The sequence below is a fragment of the Capricornis sumatraensis genome, chromosome 8 (assembly GCF_032405125.1).
Source record: "Capricornis sumatraensis isolate serow.1 chromosome 8, serow.2, whole genome shotgun sequence".
NCBI classification, from domain to species: Eukaryota; Metazoa; Chordata; class Mammalia; order Artiodactyla; family Bovidae; genus Capricornis; species Capricornis sumatraensis.
The window spans coordinates 65487274-65510560 of record NC_091076.1 but is presented as its reverse complement, the minus strand read 5'-3'; the positions used below and the strand labels follow the sequence as shown (position 1 = coordinate 65510560).

Below are 23287 nucleotides of genomic sequence, written 5' to 3'. Positions count from 1 at the left end.
AGGGAACTCCCTATGGATTTTAATTGAAGTGCAATTGATTTATATGTTTTGTTAGTTTCAGGTGTATAGCAAAGTGACCCAGTTATAGATACAGATTATTTTCTCAGATTATTTTCCATTATAGTTCATTACAAGATACTGGGTATAGTTCCCTGTGCTATACAGCAGATCCTTCTTGTTTATCTGTCTTATATATACTGTGGATAAACTCCTAATTTATTGCTCCCCTCACCCAGCACATCTCAAAAAGGACTGGCCACATTTCAAGAGCTCAACAGTGATGACAGCATCTAACAGCACAGGGACAGGGAAAAAGTCAGACGCAGTCTAGTGGACTTTCAAAACAGTGTAGTAAACGCAGTGACACTATGTTCAGGATTGCTCAACCTCCAGAGTTGGACTTGAACCTCCAGGGACCTTCTAGCCCCAGACCTGTTCATGCTGCCATACACAAGAGACTTTGCCCACTTCAAACAGTGACCTCATGGCCGGCCTCAACCAACTGAAACAAAATTCATCCTCTTACTCAAAATACCTCCTGCTCTCTCATTTTCTATCTCAGTTAATGGCACCATTATCTATCTGTTCATTCAAGTCATCTATATTACATCTTTAAACAAATGAGCACTTTACCCAGAAGATAATTTAAATTTTAAATGCTTATCAAACAATGCATCCATCCCAACTAACTGAGGTTGTGCAGGGCACTTACTTTCATCTTTCACATGGGTCACTACAAGCACCTTTCTTCCTCCCCAGTTTTACTGTGAAGTAACTGACACACGTCACTGTGTGAGTCTAAAGTATACAGCATAGTGGTTTGATATGTTGCTGTTGTTTAGCCGCTAAGTCATGTTTGACTCTTTAGGGACCCCATGGACTGTAGCCCACCAGCCTCCTCTGTCCATGGGAATTAATCAAGAATACTGGAGTGGGTTGCCATTTCCTTCTCCATGGTTTAATATAGATACAATAAAAAACAAAAACAGAAAACTTTCCTTAAAAACGTGAACCTCTTCACGAATTTTTATGGGACCCTTGTATCGTTCAGTCACTAAGTCTTTTGACTCTTTGCAACCCCATGAACTGTAACTTACCAGGCTTCCCTGTCCCTCACCACCTCCCAGAATTTACTCAAACTCATGCCCACTGAGTTAATGATGCAGCCTTGTATGGTGCCATGCTGATCTCTGTCATTCCATTTTCACGTTCTGCCCAAGCCAGCACTGGTTGACTAATTCCCTCATTGCTTCTTAAGCCCCTTAATGGCTCTCCATCCTCTACATAACAAAGGGCATGACCTTTTTTTAAAATTTTTTGGCTGCACTCCAGGGCATGCGGGACCATAGTTCCCCACCAGGGACCCAACCTGTGCCCTCTGCTGTGGAAGCCGGGAGTCTTAACGACAGGATCCTTTTCACAGAGCACAGAATTTTCCCCAGGGTCTGACCTTTGCTTACCTAACAATGCCCAGTTGCTCTACCTTTCCTAGACCGTGAACAAGTTCTCTCACCTCCTCTGAGTCCGCTATCCTTTTGTAAAAACAGCCGTTCCAATCTCTCAAAAAGTTGACCTTAAAAGCTAACCTGAGGTTTAAAATAAATACACTTAATACACCATCAAGGGTTTACTGTACCCATGACTCCTTAATACTGTATCTATCCAGTGCCCCTTTTCAATTCAATAATATTTACCAAATATTTACCATGTGCTAGGCACTTTGCGGGACACAGAGAGAATACAGAAAAACAGAACGAATCTTTGCTTTCCCCAAGCTCATTACAATATAGTCTCTCAACCAGGACCTTCAAGGACTAGATAATCTCTAACACTAAGAGCCAATGGGGTAAATTGGGAGGGGGTGGGGTAAATTCTCAGAAGTTGAGAACAGGATGCGCCTCAGGGCGCCGCCACATGTCGGCACCTCTGCTTTCTCCAGCCGCAGTGGCACCTCGCGAACCAACCCCACGGACCAAGCCTCACTCTGAGCACCCGGGCCACCTCCCACGTGGCAGGCAAGGGGCTGGGACGCGTGGCGCGGCTGCGGGGGGGCGGGGCCTGGGCCTCTGCGCCTGCGTGCTGCGGCCAGCTCGAGGACCCGGATTTAAAGAGACAGGCACTAGAACCGTCGTGGCTGCGCGCGGCCTGTGGGCGCCTGGTCCGAGGCCTGAGGTGGCGCCGGAGCCTGGAAGGCAGGTGAGGGGGCGGCGCGGCGGGGCCGGCCTGCGGGAAAGGGGGGCGGCCGAAGTGCGGGGCTCGGCGCGGCCCGGGAGCCAGCCCCGTGGTCTCCTCCCCCGCCCGCCGGCTCCCAGAGCCCGGGGGCACACCCTCCGTGACGTGGCGGCCCCCCGGGAGCCCGCGGGGGTTGGCTCCCGGGACCCCCGCGGCCCCACGCCGGGGAGGCAGGGCGCCCCCGCGGGGCTCCTCTGGCCGGGTCCGCCCAGCCGCCGCCCGAGTCGGTGCGCTGCGGACGGAGCTTGGGAGCCTTTCTCTTCCCGCCGCGTCCCCTTCAGCCCAGCCCAGGGCTGTGCTCTGGCCGCCCCTCGCCCTCCCCGCGGCCCCGGCGGGCAGCCGGTACCCCTTCCCGAAAGGGGAGGCCCCTCCGGGAGCAGCGGCCGCGGGGCTCTCACTTCCCGGCCCGGCTGCGTTCGGGCCTCAACGGTTTCCCTTCTCGGCTCCCTCAGGAAATGCTAAGTGGCGGCCGCGAGGGGCCTGTGAGCCAGGCGGGGTTCCCCAAACGGTTCCGAGCCTCCTGGTGGCCCAGCGCCTCCCGGACCCTGCGGAGGAGGGGCGCGGCTAGGTGCCTTCCCCCCGGCTCCTTGGCGTCCTGGGGGCGGCTTTTCATAAATCGCTTTCCAGGAAGGTGGTGGACCCTAATTTTTTTTTTTTTTTTACTTGAGCGCCTCTTACGGGCCTGCTCTACTTTCACATACTCTGTGGTTCAGCATCTAGGGGTTACAGAGCCCTTTGTGAAGTTTCATGAAAACGTTGACTGTTTCTTCCCCCAAAACGTACAAGGCTGAATGCGCACCTTTTGAATACATTTGCAAGGGAGTTCAGAGCCCTACCCCCCACTCCCATTCGCCCGTGCACGGACCCAGTGTCATTTCCCCCCTTCCCTTGAGGTAGATATTTTCCCTCTTAGGAATAAGGAAGCTGACTCGGGGAAGTTAAGGGAAATTCTCAAAAGATAACATAGTCTCAGAACTGCACGGTCACACTTGTGCTCGCGTCTCTGATTCCCAGTTACCTGCTGTTCTCTGCATCACGTTTCACTTCAGCAAGTAAAGCCTGCTTTTCATTATCATCCGCAAGCAGTTTGACGACAAAGCCTGGTACAAGCTGAAAATAACTTCCAGTCTGTTGAAAGCTGGAACTGGGAGGATACTTTAGAAAATAAGGATAAAAGAAAGTGGGGGATACTATGTGGATATGGTCCTTGTTACCATGTGGATTGATTGAGCCGTTCCTTTGATTCTTGCTTGTCCAGTTACTTCAGCATTTCCAGACTGAAGTTGCTGAGTTATAACCCGGCTAGTTGCACACAGGGAGCCTTTGCTTAAAGGATAATCGCTTCATTGACTATATAAGGGTTTTTATTCTTAGAATGACAACTCTCTGAGTTAGGTACTATTATTATCCACATTTTACAGTTGAGGAAATTGAGGAACTGAGAGATTAAGGAAATTCCCAAGGTCTTATGACCAGTAAACTAGGATTTGAAACCAGGGGGTTAGGTTTTAGGCTCCATTTAATTGCCTCTCAAAATAGGGCTTCTGATTAAATCCCAGATCTATATAGTGGCTTAATTATTTTCTGAGGATAACAAATATTTTATATTTCACATTAAAGGCTTCCTGAAAATAATGTCTTTTTTTTTTTTTTTTTTTTAACTGCACCACTTGGCTTTCAATATCTGAGTTCCTCCTCCAGGGTTTGAACCCTGGCCGTGGCAGTGAAAGCACTGAGTCCTAACCACTAGGCTACCAGGGAACTCCCGATGTAGTTTTTCTTGATGTTTAAAAAGAAACTTTAGAATCTTATTATGCTAAAGGGTCACCATCCATTTTAAGGCTTAGGGTTTGCTGGTGGCCTGAGAAAGGGTTTTATGTTACTTGAATTCTCTTGATTGTGATTTACTAGATATACATTAGATAATATCTAAATTTTCAATTATGTAATTGAACATCCTGTTGCAGACTGAATTTTTCTGTACTGGAATTGTTCATCCTGTAGGCAATAAATCTTTCATACCTGGTCTTCCCTGGTGGTCCTGTGGTTAAGACTCCGAGCTTCCACTGCAGGAGGCGGAAGTACGATTTCTGGTCAGGGATCAGACAGCAGCCAAAAAAAAAAAATCCTTCATACTTTGGGAAATGTTTGGTTGGTCAGGATGGATTATTGTGTTAGGATGTCAGCCTTTGAGGAAATTAGAAGCCTAGCTCCTCTGTAACTCACTTTTCTGCCTCTTCCCCTTCCATGCAGCTGTATGACTTTGGCTTTTAAGATCCTCTTCCCACCAACTCTCCGTGCACTCAGGAAAAAAGAACTGTGCCTATTCCGAGAACAACATCACCGGCCTGACATAAGACACTTTGGCCAGTGGTCAGAGACAGTTCTTCGTGGACACCACCACCTCCAGAGAAGAAAGCCTGTTCCGTCCTTTCGGGAAAGCAACCTAAGACCACGTGCCACCTGCCTTGTTTTCTTGCCAGGGTCGCATGTGGGACTCTGCAGTGGTCCCTGTGAGATGGCAGAACAACGCTTCTGTGTGGACTACGCCAAGCGTGGCACCGCCGGCTGCAAAAAATGCAAGGAAAAGATTGTCAAGGGCGTATGCCGAATCGGCAAAGTGGTGCCCAATCCCTTTTCAGAGTCCGGGGGCGATATGAAAGAGTGGTACCACATTAAATGTATGTTTGAGAAACTGGAGCGGGCCCGGGCCACCACAAAAAAAATTGAGGACCTCACCGAGCTGGAAGGCTGGGAAGAGCTGGAAGAGAATGAGAAAGAGCAGATAAGTCAGCACATTGCAGGTGGGGTGGAGAATACTGCTTTCTCATCTTACTGGCTCTGAGAGGCAACGAGATGAGAGTAGAACCCAATTTCTTTCTTCCTGTCTGTCTTTCTTTAAGTTTATTGTTCAGAAATAACTTCAAACTCAGGAATGTTACAAGAATAAAAATAGTACATAGTACAAAGAATGCTCATGTTCACCTTTTTTTTTTTTTTTTCCTGGCTATACTGTTAGGCTTGTGGGATTTTAGTTCTGTGACCAGGGATTAAACCCAGGTCCTCAGCAGTGAGAGTGTAGAGTCCTGACCCTCTGGACCTCCAGGGAATTCCCTCAGATTTACCTGTTAACATTTTGCTCTCTGCTTTATCATTTGTGTTCATGTTTGGGCTCACTCTTTTCGCTCTCTGTTACTCTCTCCTTCCACACAAGTGACTTTTTCCCCCCAGAACGATTTGGGCATGCGTCATGGTCCTTTGCCTTTAAATACCTCAATGTGTATATCTTAAGAATAGGATATCGTGACTGTAATACAGCTATCAACCAGTAAATTTATCTTTGATATAATGCTTTAATCTACCGCCTGTATTCTAGTTCTGTCAGTTGATCAGATAATTTATAACTTTTCTCTCCCTTCAGTATGGAATCCTGATACAAGATCAGGTATTGCACTGAGTTGTCGAGTCTGGCCTTCTTTAATCCGGAACATCTCTGAGGTCTTTGTTTTCTTTCATGACACTGACATTTTTGAAGAAAAGAGTACCTACACTACTCCCTTTTCTCTCTCAACTTATTTTCTGTATGGACTCAGATTACTACTTTTTCCTGATGGCTTATCATTGTCCTGTACTTTATTAATTTAGTGCTAAATTGTCCCATATTTGGTCAGTTGGGAACCCCTTTGAGCTAATTTTTGTCCTTGATGTCCAGATCACTTTTTAAAAATTGTTTTAAAGTACTCCCTTGCTTTCTGGCCTAACAGTATGCTCGCTCTTAGGATTACCTATCTCAGCCGTGAAATCAGCCGTTTCTCTGAAGAGTCCTTGTTCCTCTTATGGGGGAAATGGCAATAGAGACAAAAATGTTGATGCTGTGTGTCCTGGGTGCTTCTGGGCCCTTTCAGCAGGCAGAACTGGAAAATACATGTTTGTATATACACAAAAACATCTATGTGCACATACATGTGTGTTCAAATGTATGCGTATTTTAGAAATCTGACACTGGTAAATCCAATTAGACCTTTCTTGACCTTCAATGTCATTGTAATATTCATGTCTTCAGTTTCGTTCTAGTCAGTATAGGGGGACTAAAATGGACCTCTGTCCTTTTTCTTTGAGAGGACAGTGACTTCAGGGAGAAAACTAATACATTTTATTTTTCCAGCTTCCCTCCTGCCCTGCCCAGCCTTAGCCATTGGCTTCACCCTTGTTTACTTCTGGACCCAGCTCATTCAGAGGAAGAAAAATACAAGGGAGAGTTAAACTGTCACACAGCCCAAATAACTCAGCAGCTGCAAGTTTTCCTGCATGTACCAGATCAACATGCTCTGTTTATCCAGCTTCATTTTACTTTCTTGTTATCTTTAAATTGAGGCTAATTCCATAAGCTGAGGTCCTCACATTTTATCTGTTGACACATGATTTCTGACTTCCTCTGAATAATCTGAAGGTTATATATGAGATAAGGGGTGGAGAGTATTGATGAATATTTAAGTTACTAATAAAAGTAAAGAATAACTGGGTCTTTTGTCCCTAGAACACCCTCTCCCCAATACCCTAATACCTAGTACTTCCAGTCAAGAAGACCAGCCAGCCAACAGTCACCTTTCGGTTAATACCATGGTAGTAACTTACCTAGCCAGGCTGTAAGAGCAATTGATAGTCTTTGAAAGCTTTCTCAGGGATTTTTCACTGAAAGATATTTTCCCTTCTTTTTGGGGTCCTACAGATCTAACTTCCAAGGCAACAAGCACACCAAAGAAGAAAGCTGTTGTCCAAGCTAAGTTGACAGCCACTGGCCAAGTAGCATCTCCAGTGAAAGGTGCCTCATTTGTCACCAATTCCAATCCCCGAAAGTTTTCTGGCTTTTCAGGTAAGAGAGGTTAGGGCTACGTGAGCTGTTGCAGTCCTTTTAATTAGGTATCCTGGGAGACCAAGATTTGGTACTCCGGTTAAGAGTGACCATTCTATGCCATCTAGCCTGCTTAATACAGTTGACTATTAAACATCCCAGGCAGTAGGGGCTCCAAATCCCCTGCGCAGTTGAAATCCCAGATGTCATTTATAGTCTGCCTTCTTATCTGAGGTTCCACTTTATGCATGGTTCCACCATGCCCTCAGTTCCGCATCCCTGGGTTCAATCAATTGCGGATTGTATAGTACTTATTTGCTATTGAAAAACTCTGTGTGTAAGTGGACCCATGCAGTTCAAACCCATGTTGTTCAAGAGTCAACTGTAATTTGCTTTCATCTGAGCAGAGAGGTAATGGCCAGCTAATTCTCAGCGCCCCACATGTATCGCATTTTTTAGTATATTTTAATCTCTGTTGCAGCAAAAAGATGTTTGTTCTTTCAAGACTTCTTCCCCTTGAAGTAGTTTACCCGGATCAGACGTTATTACAACCTGCCATTTACTTCCTTGTTTTGGGGTTTTTGGTTTTTTTAACATTTATTTATTTATTTGGCTGCACCAGGTCTTAGTTGTGCCACACAGGATCATTCCTCTTTGCTGCGGAATGCAGCATCTTTAGTTTTGGCATTTGAACTCTTAGTTGTAGCCTGTGGGATCCAGTTCCCTGACAAGGGATCAAACCTCAGCCCCGTGCATTGGGAGCATGGATTCTTAGCCACTGGAAAACCAGAGAAGTCCCACTTCCTTGCTTTCTGATAATGGAAGAAATTGTATCCCTCTACTTGCCCAAATTGGAGATGAAAGTAGAGATGGAGATGTCCTTCCTGCATGTCCTTGTGTAGCAGACAGCGTTGGGCTGGGGCTTTTGCATGTGTGGTTTCATTTGTTCTTCATTTAACGGTGGGAAGTACTTTTATTAGGCCCATTTTATGAATGAGAAAACCAATGCTCAGCATCATTATGGAGTTTCTAATAGTTACACTTCAATACCTGTGCTTTTTTACCCTCCAACTTGTTACCTGTTTTATTTGGAGACATTCTTGTGACTGCCTCAGCTAAAGAAAATAAAGTCAGAACTCAGGAGCTCAGAAGTTGTTCCAGGAGGTTGCTCTGCGTGAGTAAAAGAAGCCTGGACTTGAGGTCAGAAGACCTGGGTCCTGGTCTGGGCCTCTGTGCCATCATCTGTGAAGTGGGAATGGCAGCGCCTGCCTTGTGGACCCCACGGTGTCTCACAAGGAATAAAGAAGAGAAAGTTGCAAAAACAGTGCCTGACTCTACAATTTTTTATCATTTTTAAACTCTGAGGTTTGCTTGGTTTTTGCCTAGTGGTCAGCCAAAGATAGAAATATAGAAGAGTTCAGGTGACAGTAAGGGCAGTGTATTTCTGGAAGAGCCAGTTCTTGGGAGGGAATTTCGGGGAGGGCGGGTGTTCCATTTTTTCCAAGCTGCCGAACAGTGACACTTTGGAGATTTTGTCCCTTAAAGTTCTCTTTAAATGCCAGGTCAGAGATGCGGATAGATTTCTAATTTACAAACCCCAGGCAAGAAGACGCTTACATCAGCAGACAGTGTGGTAATTAATGGCTGTCTGCTGCAAGCTTTCAGGGTGAAATTTACTTTGTAAATGGTCACAAGGAGGTAACAGAGGATCACCTGAGGGTTGTTTGGGGTGTCTGGAGAAAAGTCCTCCTTGTTGCCCACCTTTTTTAAAATTTTTATTTATTTATTTGTCTGTGTTGGTCTTAGTTGCAGCCTGTGGGATCTAGTTCCCTGGCCAGGGATCAAACCTGGGCCCCTGCACTGGGAACGTGGAGTCTTAGCACAGGACCACCAGGGAAGTTCCAAACCTAGAACTTTTCGTTATTGTTAGTCGCTCCGTGTCTTAACTCTTTGTGACCCCATGGACTGTAGCCTGCCGGGCTCCTCTGTCCACAGGGATTTCCAGACAAGAACACTGGAGTGGGTTGCCATTTCTTTCTCCAGGGAGTCCCTTCTGACCCAGGGATTGAACCCATGCTCCGGCATTGCAGGCAGATTCTTTACCACTGAGCCTCAGGGGAAGCCTCCTTTTGTTTTTGTAAGAAGAAAGAAGAAAAAGTGGTGATGGGGGTGGTGGGGAGGGGCAGGGGGCTAGTGGCAAGCTTCTATCCTCAGGCCTTGGTCTCCTCACCCATAAGGAGAGGTTGAACTAGATCATCTTGAAGGTTTCTTCCAGTTCCAACAATCTGCAGAAGTAGTTTCAGAGTAACTAAGGCGTCCCTTGATTTCTTTTTCCTTCCTGATTCCAACTTTTCTGGGTTCAGCTTTACAGTTGCTCTGAGATCGTCCTAACCACTCTTGGCTTGAAAATGGCCCTTGTTCTTCAGTAAGCACTCATATAAGAAATACACATCAGCTGGTCCTTTGCTTCAGTGTGAGGCAGTTGTTTACTCTTAATAGCTGTGAGATTTGAGGAAATCACTTGACCTCTGGTTTTTCACCCACAAAATAGTACAATGATATCTACTCCCAAAGGGCTCTTTGGGGAGATTAGGTGAAGCTACACGTAGAGAACCAGCAGAGTGCCTAGTAGTTTCTCTTCCTTTTCAGCAAGGCCAAACGAATCATCTCTCCCTTTTTCTCTCTCTAACAGCCAAGCCCAACAACTCTGGGGAAGCCCACTCCAGCCCTACCCCTAAGACCCCTAAGACAAGTCTGTCCTCAAGCAAATGTGACCCGAAACACAAGGATTGTCTGCTGCGTGAGTTTCGGAAGTTGTGTGCCATGGTGGCTGAAAATCCTAGCTACAACACGAAAACCCAGATCATCCAGGACTTCCTTCAGAAAGGCTCAGCAGGAGGTGGGCCTCGAGCATCCTGGATGGGCTTCTCTCAAGAGCTCAGAGTCATGGCCAACTTCATGGGCACGTGAACTGTACAGTTGCACAGGCCTTGTGCTTGGTTTAATGCTCTGCTGTATTGCTGTCTTGAAATTCAGTGTGTAGCCAGATCTGTTCCAAACACATGGGCATCTTTCTTCCTTCCTTACTCTGCCCCCTAGGAGGCCAGAAGAACCTATCCCATTTGACCAAAAGGAAAATTCACTCTCCTGTTTGATTTGGGTTTTGTGAGCCACTTGGCACAGCTTGGAATAGAATCTCCCAACTGTGTTCCTTTTCATTTGTCTAAAAAATGATCGTTGAACATCTGTGATGTGCCCATCACTGGGAACACGACAGTGAAAGTCATGGCTCTGCCCTGCAGGGGTTCATCCAGGGGCTACAGGGAGGCAGATGCACAGACCCCCAGCTGCCGGAGGCCATTTCCTCTGCTGCTGTGGTGAATGCACACCCTCCCCTGAGGGCCTGTGCAGCGAGGCCAGCGATGCAGACAGCTCTTTTGGTTCTTTGAGTTTATGTATTTATTTGTTTAAGCTCCATGTCTCAAGAAAGGTTTCTTTCTTCTGTCTCCTCCAGATGGTTTCCACGGTGACGTGTACCTAACAGTGAAGCTGCTGCTGCCGGGTGTCATTAAGAGTGTTTACAACTTGAATGATAAGCAGATCGTGAAGCTTTTCAGCCGCATTTTTAACTGCAGCGTGGATGACATGACACGAGACCTGGAGCAGGTCAGAGGAAGGGGAGGGCAAGTGGACTCCAAGGGGGGTTCTGCTGAGCCCGTCACCCGTACTTTTTCCTGGTGGCGCACATACTATTTCAGAAAACTGAAACCCACGTGAGCAAGCATTCATTATGAGAGGAGTTGAACAGGAGGCTCCAGCTGTTAGCTTCACAAGGTTCTGAAGACTAGACTTACATTACTGCTGAGCCTCAGAGAAAGACCTAGACTGCGAGGGTGGATCTTAGACTTCCCACTCTCTCTCCAGGGGCTCTTGTCCTAGACCTTTATCTGGCCGCACCATGTGGCATGTATTAATAGGGTCCTGGTTCCCTAAAAGGGATCGAACCTGTGACTCCTGCGTTGGAAGCTTGGCGTCTTAGCCACTAGCAGGGGATTCCCTCTGGGCCCTGTGTTTTCCTAGCTTTTTTTTCCATTATAACTTGGGCTTGCCATTCAGTTTTGGTTTATTCATGACTCCAGCCTTGACACCTAGAAGTTGCTGTCCAAACACCCCCGTAATCTGATGACTGTGTCTGTCTCGTAGTTCAGGTTCTAACAGAACTCACATTGGCTTGGCCCTGCATTAGTTCTTACATCACTTCTCAGCTGAGGCAGGGGGCCAGATCCTGTGGAGGATGGAGGTGCCCTTTCCAGGAGCTGTGGGTGGGATATAGTCTCTAAACAGTGAAGTCGATATTTGTGAGTTTCGGACAGGAGCAGTGATTGAAATCTCTAATTCACCTGTAGTCATGAGAGCTTGGGGGTTACACATGGCCACTTTGGGGTTGCTGCATGGTATTTTGGTTTTTGGAGACAGGGTGACGTGTCAGAGACAATCAGAGTCTTCTTTGAGCAGAGCAAGTCTTTCCCTCCAGCTGCCAAGAGCCTCCTTACCATCCAGGAGGTGGACGAATTCCTCCTGCGGCTCTCCAAGCTCACCAAGGAGGATGAGCAGCAACAGGCCCTGCAGGATATCGCCTCCAGGTGGGGGCACCGCCCACTGGGGATGGGCCTGGGGAGATGGAATCACTAGGGGAGGAAGGTTTGGGGGTCCAGAGCTTTGTAAGTTGAATGTGCCTCATCACTCTAGGTGTACAGCCAACGACCTTAAGTGCATCATCAGGCTGATAAAGCACGATCTGAAGATGAACTCGGGTGCAAAACACGTGTAAGTACCAGGTCCTCTGATGGTGGAAGCTGCCCACTCCCTGTGTTGTCAGCTGGTGTCAGAGACTTGGAAGCCCCGATTTGGGTTTGACCTGATTGTGCCGCCTTCCTTCCTGTGGGACCCGTCAGTTGACCTAGCTCAGCCTCCCTTTTCTCATGTTAAATGGAGATAACAGTACCCTTTTCACAGAGTTGTTAGAGTCAAACATAGGGAATATGTTCAAAGTTGCTTGCCCACTCCAGCCCCCTCTTTGCTAGGGCAGCATCCAGGTAGCATGGTATCTCAAAAGAGCTGAGTTTTCCAAGATCTCTTTCTCCTGTGACAGTCTTTAGATAATAGGACATCACCACTTCCCCATGTATTGGGATTCATGGGGTCCCAATATATGGGGAAGCTGTTAGATCCCAATATATGGGGAAGCGGTTATGTCCTGTTGTTGCCAGACATGATATGTTGCAGCATATTGCTGCTATCCAGAGCGATAAGGTCAAGAACAGTGGTGTTTGTTTCCTTGCTCCTGTTGGCCTCGGCAGGTTAGATGCCCTAGACCCCAATGCCTATGAAGCCTTCAAAGCCTCACGCAACCTGCAGGATGTGGTGGAGCGGGTCCTCCGCAATGAGCAGGAGGTGGAGAAGGAGCCAGGCCAGAGACGAGCTCTGAGTGTCCAGGCCTCTCTGATGACCCCAGTGCAGCCCATGCTGGTAAGGACGTTGCTCTTGGCCTGCTTTCTGCTCCTGTGTGAGGTTACTACCCTCCCCTGTGAGATCTGAGAGGGTATGATGCTGAAGGCTGTGCAAGAAAGATGGCTGGAAGATTTGGGAGAAGGAAGAGTAGAGTTGCAGGGGGTGTTTCTCCTGGAGGAGTATGGCAGAGGGGGAGATAGTGTGACCAGTGGAAAGACCTGAGAACTCAGCCATCTCTGCCCTCAGCCAGCTGTGGAATCTTAGGTGAGGTCCTTAGTCTCTCTTGATCCTTAGTTTTCTTATGTGAATGGTATCTGAAGTGTCTGCCCTATGCGGTTCATTGGTCCTCTTTCCTGAAGTCAGGTGGATGTGTGCAGTAACTCCTGAGTCTCTATGACATGCCCCAAAGTAACTCTGAGAGTTGGTGACAGAGCCAGCCTTCCTGTGAGAGGGTACCTTAGGTCTCCTTTTTTATCTGGAAAGAGAAGAAGCTTCAGGAATGAAGACCAGCTCTCCTTGGGCCTCTGCTTCTTTCATGATGAATGGGATGTCCTTCCTGGTGTGGGTTTTCCTGTGCAGCAGGACAGTCCACGCCTGCTGCTGTGCCTGCTCTGAGAGCCTTTGTATTCCTTCAGTGGGATGCACTGCTTTCTATGAAGCAATGCTTTCTATGGTGTTTTCCTGAAGTCCTGGTCTAGGGTTCTGTGCTGGGATAGCCGGCACCAAAATAGTAAGATCTCCACTTGAAGGACAGGACCAGTTGCCGCCATTAGTAGACTTTCCGATTTTTATAAGAATTTTTCTTGGAATCTGTTCCACGGTCTCATTTGAAGCATGGCATAGCTTATACTGGGCTTCCCTGGTGGCTCAGTGGTAAAGAATCCACCTTCCAATGCAGGAGACGCAGGTTTGATCCCTGGGTCGGAAAGATCCCCTGGAGAAGGAATTGGCAACCTACTCCAGTATTCTTGCCTGGGAAACACCATGGACAGAGGAGCTTGGCAGGCTACAGTCCATGGGGTCACAAAAGAGTCAGATACAACTTAGTGACTAAACAGCAACAATAGGTTACACAGCTTACTGGTCAACCACCCAGGCTTTGGAGTTGGGTCTAGATTCACATCTCATTCCTGCCCTTCACTATCTGTGTAATAGAAAGTAGGCACTCAACCTCTGCGAATTTCAGTTTTCTCATTCATAAAGTGAAAACAATATACCAGAATATGACGCTGCCCATCCTTTTCACTCCCTCCTGCCCTGAGGGTGTACTCTGGCTGAGGGGCCCCGGGCTTCGCGCTGTCCCTGCCGAGCCGCCTCTCTGGGAAGAGCACCTAAGTCTCCAGGCTTGTCTCCCCCTCCCCTGCCCCCAAGGCTGAGGCCTGCAAGTCCATCGAGTATGCCATGAAGAAGTGTCCGAACGGCATGTTCTCTGAGATCAAGTATGACGGGGAGCGAGTCCAGGTGCATAAAAAGGGGGACCACTTCAGTTACTTCAGCCGCAGTCTCAAGCCCGTCCTGCCACACAAGGTACAGACCCCTTCCTTTCTGCTGGGGCTCTTCTACCTGTCTCTAAGAATCTCAAAGCCTGTGTTCCGTTGCCATTCCAGCTCTCATGCAAAATAGAATCTGTTTTGTATTTGTTGAATGGAAGAATGAATTGATTTATTCATTTCTGGAATCTTCCAATAATGTGGGGCTGTTCAGGAGGAACAAGAGAGTAGCTGGGGGTCAGCCATCGTGGAGCCTAGGGGCAGTGACACCAGGACAGCGAGTTCAGCTGGTGACAACTTGCATGCTTGTCCTCTGCCTTTCTAGGTCCTGTGTGCTCCCCCTGAGATATGTTGTGGCTCGGGTACAAGGAACTGTTAGGCAGTCAGTCATTAATTTGTTCAAGTTTCTTTTTTTTTTTTTGACGTTTTGTCTGTGCCACACAGCATGCAGTATGTTAGTTCCCCTACCAGGGAGCAAACCTGTGCCCCCTGCAGTGGAAGCGCAGAGTCTTGGCCACCGGACTACCAGGGAAGTCCCCTGTTCAACAAATATTTATCAAGGGTTTATGCTGGGCACTGTATAAGGTAGTGGGCATCCGGCATTTAATGAAAAATTTCAAAAAAGGACAGAAGTTCTGTGCCTCCAGAGGCTTACATTCAAATGTGAACACAATCCCATGGGAGCTTCTGAGACCCCAGCTCCTGCCTTTAATCAGGGGGCATTGAGAACCTCGCCCCTTGGCCCTTCTCAGCTCCCGGGGCCTCTGGGAGCCCTTGGGGGTTGTCCAGGGAAAAGCAGTGGGGACAGCTGACTCTGGTAGCTGGGGGGTGGGTGGCCCTCCTGCGCCTGCTCCCCCTTCTGTCTGCTCAGAGTCCCGGGGGAGGGGACGCATACACCCTTGCCCAGCCTCGCCCGCCTGGGCAGTCAGGCCAGGCCGTCAGTTTCAAGTGTTTCTGAAAGCTGAGCAGGACCTCCTCGCGAGCATTAGTGAAGACCCTCCTCATGTTTTCTCGCTGCTTCTCAGGGAGTCCATTTCTCTCTTTCCATCCTTTTTCCCACTGGTGTGTTCTCCTGCACGAATCCCGCCTGCCCACCTTCCCTCCCTCTGTTCCATGTTTGTCTGCCTCCCTTCTTCCCCTCATTTTCACCTTCAATCTTTTCCTTTTTCCTGCAAATTCTCTGCAGCCAATAGAAACTGACCCCGATGTGAGCTGACCTCTTCCAGGGTCTGGGCTGAGGTCCTGAAACATGGCTGATTGTTCCTGTCTGGCCAGCTGCCAAGACCTGAGTCTGTTTTGCACATCAGCTAGGCTGTGTTGGTGCTCCATGTTCCCTTGGGGGCCCGGCTTTTGCTTTCTGTGTCCTGGCTCCCTCTGAGTGACCCTTCTGCCTCCAGGTGGCCCACTTTAAGGACTTCATCCCCCAGGCTTTCCCTGGGGGCCACAGCATGATCTTGGACTCTGAGGTGCTCCTGATTGACAACAGGACAGGCAGACCACTGCCCTTTGGGACTCTGGGAGTGCACAAGGTACTTGCTCAGGCCCAGTGAGCAAGAGTGAGTGTGTGCATGAGTGTGTGCTTTCAGTCCAGATGCAGAGGGATGTGTTGCTTACTTGGGGTCAAGCTTATCTTCATCTTTGAGTTGGTACTGACTTCAGCCCTAAGTTTAGATGTGTTTTGTTTTTGTGTTTTGCATAAAAAAACCTTATAGTGGCACCTGGCTTATAACTGGGTCAGTCTCCACTTAGGACGTGTCTGCCAAGTGCCTTTATGGCCCAGGGGCTTCACAGCACAAACATGCATTATGTTCCACACGCTTCAGAGGGTCTGTGAAAGTGGACTGCTTCTCCCGTGTGTCCCTCATGTACCTACTACCTCATTTTCCCTTACAGAAAGCTGCCTTCCAGGATGCTAATGTCTGCCTGTTTGTTTTTGATTGTATCTACTTCAATGATGTCAGCTTGATGGATAGGTGAGGAATCTAGTTTTGATTCCTGGGTAGGGAGGTGGGGGCTTGAGATTGGAAAGGAGAGAGGGCAAGGGGCTGGCAGAAGTGCCTCTGGGCCTAGGAGCTGCAGCAGGAAGGAGCGAGAGGGAGCACCATTACTGCACAGCCGGCTCCCCATTCAGTGTTAGGAAGAGCCAGTGTGCTGACTAGATCTCGACTCTGAACGCTTAAGTCACAGAGGAAACCCTGCCACCCACAGCAGAATGGACTGTTGACGAGATACCCGACTACAAGCGCTGTAGGGTTTCAGTTTCTCTCTTCAAAAGCGCCTCCGGGTGCATAAGGCAGATGAATTTCAGTTCAGAGGCTTTAGTCTTGGGAGAGGCTGCCAACCAGAAGCTTGGGATTGTCAGGCTCTGTGGTTAGGACCACCTTCGGGATAACTCGCAGTCTTGACCTCTTGAGTCCCAGAAACCATTTTGGCCCCCTCTTCCCTTAGAGAAGCATCCCTGCCCCCACCCCCACCCCAGCCCCCAGCCCTGAGTGTGGAGGGGGAGGGAGATGGAAGGAGACAGAACTGCCAGGGTAGGAGCTGGGGTTTGGGCTTGAGGTCCTGAGGCCTGTCAGCCTTCTGACCCAAGCACAGCCCGCCTAGGGCCTAGAATGAGACAGGATACAGCAAAGGAGAGTCAGGGTTATTTTTCAAAGGGGACCAGGGTTTACACAGGCTGTCTGGGCTGATGAGGTAGAGACGGGACCTATAACAATAAAGTAACTCTGCCGCAGCTCATACCATCCGTCTTTGGTCCTGACAGAGCCCTGGTCACCCTGGGCGGGCAGAACTGATAGACACGAGGGCCCAGAGCCATGGCAGACCTCTCAGGAAACCAGTCCATCCTTATCCTGTCTCTCCTCAGAGCTCTGGGGGGTTGGAGGAGCATCCTGGCCTGACCTCAGCTCTTCTGTCCCCCTCAGGCCTCTGTGTGAGCGGCGGAAGCTTCTTTATGACAACATGGTGGAAATTCCCAACCGGATCATGTTCTCAGAAATGAAGCAAGTCACAGTGAGTGAGGATCCCACCCTCGCAGTGTCCTCATGATTTGAAAACAGAGCAGAACCCCCCATGGGTCCAATGTGGTTGGGAGGATGAGTCTTAGTTATTTTTTTAAGAGGAAGGCTGCTGTGGATACGAGCAGACCTTGGAGATATTGTGGGTTCGATTCTAGACCACCACAGTAAAGCAGTATCACAAGAAAATAAGTCACGTAACTTATGAATTCCCAGTGCATAGGAAAGCTACATTAACACTCTAGTCTATTAGGTGTGTGATAGCATTATGTCTAAAATAACATTTTCAGTTAAGGTAAAAATACTAAAAATACTACTTAACTAAAAAAACTAACCTAAAAATACTAAAAAAGTGCTTACCATCATCTAACAACATTTTGGTAAAAAAAAAAAAAAAAAGAAAAAACAGTATCTGCAAAATGTGGTAAAGCAAAGCACAGTAAGACAGGCTCTGCCAGTATTCGTGTGCTAGTCCCCACCTGGGAGAGCAGGGCGTGAAAGGTCCTTCCCAGGTAGGCGCCCAGAGTCGCAGCTGAAGCAGCTCTCTGGTTGGTCCCTGCTCCGCTGGCCCTTTTGTTCCTTGTATTCAAGTCGGGGTGTTTCTAGCAGGCACTTTGCTAGTGTGTGAAAAGGAACCACCTCTGCCTCGCTTCCATAGCCCTTCTCTGTTCTCACATCAATCTCAGTGTCTCTCCTGTTCTCCCTCAGAAAGCTTCCGACTTGGCGGACATGATCAACAGGGTGATCCGAGAGGGGCTGGAAGGGCTGGTGCTGAAGGACGTGAAGGTAAGATGGTCACATCCTTTGCTTTCCTCCGCCCTAACCAGGACGTGGCTGTGGCAGTTTGAGGTGCTTGAGGGGGTGGTGCCTTTGCAGGATTTTGGATCTAAAGGCTGGATTTGTGTTTGTCTCCTAAAGTGCCTTGGTGGAGTGGGAGGGCACTGCGACACATCCAGGGTGTCTTGTGAGCAGGTAAAAAAGCCCACCCTCACAGAGCCTCCACTCTCATTTGTGGTTTCTCTCTTGCTTGCTTCCCCTCAGGGTACATATGAGCCTGGAAAGCGGCATTGGCTGAAAGTGAAGAAAGACTATTTGAACGAGGGTGCCATGGCCGACACAGCTGACCTGGTGGTGCTTGGGGCCTTCTACGGGCAAGGGAGCAAAGGTCGGTGGCCTCTGGCCCCTGGGATGGTGCTTCTTTGAAAGGCACCACTCAAGGCATAGGCTGGCCCTTTTCCTGGCTGGACGTGCTAGCACGGCCAGTCGTGACATCGGAGCTCTGGCTTAGGGGCCCTGACCTTGCCCATGCCGCCTCAGGCAGGAACAGGGAGCGCTGCAGACCCAGGCAGGGAGTGGTCAGGTGAGAGTGCCCTGGGCTCACTGGCCCAAAAAGACTCCAGCCACTGTGTCTCCAAGGCCTGGTGGCTTTCTCCTCAGGGAAAGTCTCCCATTTCTGAACTGGAGGGGAAGCTGGGTCTCAGGAACTAGTAGTCTTGGCATCTGTTTCTGGCCGCCAGACGCTATTCAGCTCCTTTTAGTCCAGCATTCAGTGTGATTGTCCCGAATTCACTGAAGTTGGGACTCAAACGGTGAACGTCACACGGCTGGTGTGGGTCCAGGAGATCACCAGCGCTCCGACGCTGAGGCCCAGGCCCTTCCTCCGCAGGCTGCCTCTCATAGAGCCTCCTCCCCCCAGGTGGCATGATGTCCATCTTCCTCATGGGCTGCTATGACCCGAGCAGCCAGAAGTGGTGCACCGTCACCAAGTGTGCAGGAGGCCACGACGACGTGACGCTCGCCCGCCTGCAGACCGAACTGGACATGGTGAAGATCAGCAAGGTGAGGGGGGCCCTGGGGCCCTGGCCTCTGGACCAGCCATCATTTCTGAGACGAGCAGTGTTGTGGGGCGTGGGGGGGGAAGCTGTAGGTCTCGTTTGTCTGTCTCCACAGAAAAGAGCTGCTGCTTGCATAGGAGCAGTGTTAGACTCTCAAATTCTCTGAGGACCTACCCTGTGGAAACTGGCCTTTGTGCTGTCCAGGCCACAGCCTCTCTGGGCAGGGAGGATGCCAGGGGTGAGGGGCTGCCTTTTGTGCTAAGTCACCTCTTCTCACAAGCCTGCGACCAAGAGCGCGTTTAAGTCCTGTTTTGGCAACAGCCCAGGACAGCATCTTTCTCCTCTAGGATCCCAGCAAGATACCCAACTGGCTGAAAATCAATAAGATCTACTACCCTGACTTCATCGTTCCAGACCCAAAGGTATTATCCCGTGGCCTGGGGTCCTCCAGCCCCCAAAATGAGCTTGTACATTCTCTACTGCCACAGAGACGTCATCTCAGCATCAGTGACAGTCCACCCGGGGATGGGGAGCCAGGTGACAGGCACGGAAAAGACCAGTCAATGCTGAGGGGCCATCCTCAGCAGACAGGAACGGCCTCTCCTTCCTTGAGGCAGAGGGTCTGTTCGAGACATGGCCTGGCCCAGTCCTCCCTGCACTGACAGAGAGCTGAGGCCCAGGGAAGAACCAGGACTCCCTAGGCCACACAGCATCAGCAGTGGGGCTAGAACTTGTCTCCCTGTGGTTACCCACTGCCGTTTCGGTTTTAATTGTGCTCTGTTGCTTTTAGCTGGGCTTTCAGGTAAGGCTCAGTGGTAAAGAATCTGCCTGTCAAGCAGGGACACAGGTTCAGTCCCTGGGTCAGGAAGATCCCCTGGAGGAGGAAATGGCAACCTTCTCCAGTATTCTTGCCTGGAGAATCCCATGGACAGAGGAGCCTGGCGGGTTGCAGTCTATGGGGTCACAGAGAGTCAGACACAGCTTAGCACCTGAACAGCAGCAACACTGCTTTCGCCTGATTGGAAGGTGTTTTCTACTTAACCAGTGAGTGACCTGACTTCTCCTGACAGAAAGCTGCCGTGTGGGAGATCACAGGGGCTGAATTCTCGAAATCTGAGGCTCACACAGCCGATGGGATCTCCATCCGATTCCCTCGCTGCACCCGAATCCGTGATGATAAGGACTGGAAGTCTGCCACGAACCTCCCCCAACTCAAGGTGCAGGCGACTGGGCTGCGCGCGTGTCCTGTTCCCACTCTGCCGGCACCTGGCCTCCTGCGTCCTCCCCTTCCCCTTTCTCCAGCATGCTGAGAGGCCAGGAGGGCAGCTACTAGAAAGGGAGAGCAGCACATCCCCCAGGACAGAGCTCCGCCTGCATCAGGCCCCCTGGGCAGCCCTGGGCCCTGTCTCACAGCCTCCTGGGGAGGACTTGCCCCCCAGGCTTGTCTCCACATTGCTGAGAAGAACTGGGGAACAGAGAACAGTGATCTGTGCAGATTACTCCAGAAACAGGGCCAGAGCTAGAGAAGCACCGAGGAAGCCAGCTCCTTTGGCCTGCTGTGTGTCCTCCTCCCCTCATTTTCCTCAGCCCGGGCACCTAAAACAGACCACACAGACTGCCTGAGCCCCGAGGCTGGGAAGGGAGGGATAGCGCGGCATTCTCCCCTTCCCAGGAGCTGTACCAACTGTCCAAGGAGCGGGCGGCCTTCGCCATAATGGCCGGGGATGAGGGGAGCTCCGCTGCAGGAGGCAGCAGCGGGGAGAACGAGGGCACCTCAGAGCCAGCTGTGCCTCACAAGGCCCCGAGGGCCTCCCCCAAGCAGCCTCCCGCCAACGCCAAGAAGGCTGGGGGCAAGCCGGGCAGCTGCACCAGCAGAGGCGGTAAGGAGGGAGGGAGGGGTTGGGGCACTGAGGAGTGGACGGGGACCCCGTCTCCCCGCCCAGCCCAGCCCTGAGATCCTGGGACCCCATCTACTGCCGCTGTAATGGCTGCGTTCCTGCTGTGTGTGCATCTGACGGCCAGCCGCTGATCTGTGGGTTACCCTCCTGCTCTGCACACCTGCCAGACAGGGTCCCCGAGAGCCCATGGGAGCTGAGGATGAGCCGCCTCTGAGCTCAGGGCTCAGTGGACAGCCCTTCCTGTCTCACCCATGCTGATAGCAGAGGGGCTTGCCCTACTTTTAGCTCCCCTGACTTCAGGGACCATCATCACCGCTTCTGCCCTCTTCTTGGTTCTCACCCCAAGCTTTCGCCTGCAGGCAACCTACCAGCTGCAAAGCCCTCCCCTGTGAGAGTGGGGGTGAAGCGGAAGGCTCCTGATGTGACCCCGTGCCAAGCCAAGGTGAGGGCGAGCACCTCACATTCCCAGCTCTTTGCACTTGGACGCTGCGCAATGGGCAAGGTGTGGTCGGACTGACTGCCTGCCCCCCCCCCCGCCCCGCCCTCTTGCAGCACCCTGGCCTCAGGCAGGGCTGCAGTCCGCTGGCTCCACCCTGTGCCCTCTTGTTGCCTTGCAGAGGCGGCCAGCCAGCAAGCAGAGAGGGAGAGCTGTGCCCACAGGCAGGAGATAGAACAGCGGGGAGGCTGCAAGGACCCCCCCCAGCTGCTGGTCCCAAATCCCAGTTGACATTAAAGGGGAGGAAGCCCAGCCTGGGTGTGGGAGTGCAGCCGTGTGAGTTTGTGAACAGGGGCCAGCCAGTGAGAAGCGGGAGAGCGCTGGTTCAGTGACTGGCCTCCTCCTCTCCCCTCCTACTCCGCTGTCAGTTTAGTTTGACAACCGCTATTGAGCACTTACCAAGGCCAGTGACTGGGTTCCACCCTGGAGGCACTGATGGCTCAGAGGCAGATAGAGGTGTCGGCATCTGGTCACGACAGGGAGGCTGTGCCACCCCCACCCCCCGCCCCTGGCAGTTAGCGTGGAGGTCACGACACCCAGGCCCTGAACCCAGTCACCATGTCACCCAGAGGACCTTGCCGTGTTTCCCCTACCTGAAGCCCTGGACTCCATCAGTCACGAGCAGGGCTCCTGGCCCCTCGGCGCGCACACAGGACTGCTCGTGGGTCAGGCAGCATCACTCCAGGCCCCACAGGCCCTGCCCACCAGTCCTTGGGTGGCTCTTGAGACGTGTGCTTCCCCTTTTCCAGGTCCCTCATGGGGACCCATCCCTTCGCCCTTTTCCTCTCAGCAAGGATGGAAAGGCATGTCGGTCATGCATAACCTGGAGTGGCCGGAGGATGGGGGTTTTGGGGTTTTTATCTTTACTTGGCTGTACCAAATCTTAGTTGTGGCACACAGGGCCCTTACTTGTAGGACGTGGGACCTAGTTCCCTGACCAGGGATCAAACTTGGGCCTCTTGCACTGGGAGCTCGGTGTCTTCGCCACTGGACCACCCAGGGAAGTCCCAGGATGGGGGCTTTAGGCCGTTATCTTTTCTCCTGTAAACGCTCTCCCCGCGTCCCAGCCGCTAGTCTCCGTCTCACAGCTCCTTCCGGAGCGGGGTCAGAGCCCCAGCCCAGCCCTGACTGCTGTGCGTTTGCAGGTGCTGCTGGACATCTTCACTGGAGTGCGGCTCTACCTGCCACCCTCCACGCCAGACTTCAGCCGCCTCAGACGCTACTTTGTGGCATTCGATGGGGACCTGGTGCAAGAATTTGACGTGGCCTCAGCCACACACGTGCTGGGTGGCAGGGACAGGAACCCCGAGGCCCAGCAGGTCTCCCCGGAGTGGATCTGGGCATGTATCCGGAAACGGAGGCTGGTGGCTCCTTGCTAGGACTGCCGCCTGCCCCTCCCTTGGGTGTACTCCCCGCCGCACTGCTTCTGGGCGGATGGGCGCTGGGCGGACCCAGGGTGGGGGCAGCTCTCTTCTCCAAGCTATGCATCTTCCAGAGCCCACCAGCCCCGCGTGCTGTCTTCCAGACTGGAGTGAGTTGCTGTGTGCCACCAATGAAGTCAGGTTCTCCTGCCAGTTTACATAGGTCTTTCAGATCTGGGTGCTGGTTTTGACCTTTTTTTTCCTTTGAAAAGCTTTTTTTAAAAAAAGAAAAATGGAACCCTCTCAGAGTTATCTGTGTCCTTCCCCAAACACCTCCTATAATTCTAGTGATTAAGGAATGGAGGGGAGGCTGGCTGTTGAAGTTCCCCTTCCACTTCCAGGCTCCTTTTAAAGTTGTATTTATAAGAGTATCCTCAGAAATGCTTATAGTGGGCAGAACTTGTATTCAGCCTGGCCATTTTTGCCAGGAATGAAATTGCATCTGAAAGAAAACAAAATGGATTTTTATGTCTCACTTTTCCATGTTCTCCTATTAAACAGTGTGTGGGTCCTGGTTTGAAGGGAGGGGACCAGG

General features: G+C 50.7%; 1 protein-coding gene across 1 annotated transcript; it reads left to right on the top strand.

Annotated features, from left to right (window-relative positions):
* Nucleotides 1-2118: 2118 nt before the first annotated feature.
* LIG3 (DNA ligase 3) lies at nt 2119-23080 on the top strand. Its single transcript, XM_068977045.1, has 20 exons — nt 2119-2196; nt 4486-5036; nt 6962-7105; nt 9777-9983; nt 10599-10750; nt 11561-11727; nt 11834-11911; nt 12445-12613; nt 13967-14122; nt 15483-15614; nt 15979-16058; nt 17010-17097; nt 17811-17888; nt 18144-18267; nt 18799-18941; nt 19285-19359; nt 20008-20154; nt 20610-20817; nt 21195-21277; nt 22477-23080. Exons 2-20 carry the CDS (start codon nt 4490-4492, stop codon nt 22708-22710), a joined length of 3012 nt encoding a protein of 1003 aa, XP_068833146.1. The 5' UTR covers nt 2119-2196; nt 4486-4489; the 3' UTR covers nt 22711-23080.
* The last annotated feature ends 207 nt before the right edge of the window (nt 23081-23287 follow it).

Bases quoted from the DNA above. Each gene is read 5' to 3' on its own strand.
- LIG3 (XM_068977045.1), top strand. From the start codon at position 4,490: ATGACTTTGGCTTTTAAGATCCTCTTCCCACCAACTCTCCGTGCACTC. The intron at 12,614-13,966 runs GTAAGGACGTTG...CCTGCCCCCAAG, and splicing joins CCCCAGTGCAGCCCATGCTG to GCTGAGGCCTGCAAGTCCAT. The intron at 18,268-18,798 runs GTCGGTGGCCTC...TCCTCCCCCCAG, and splicing joins CTACGGGCAAGGGAGCAAAG to GTGGCATGATGTCCATCTTC.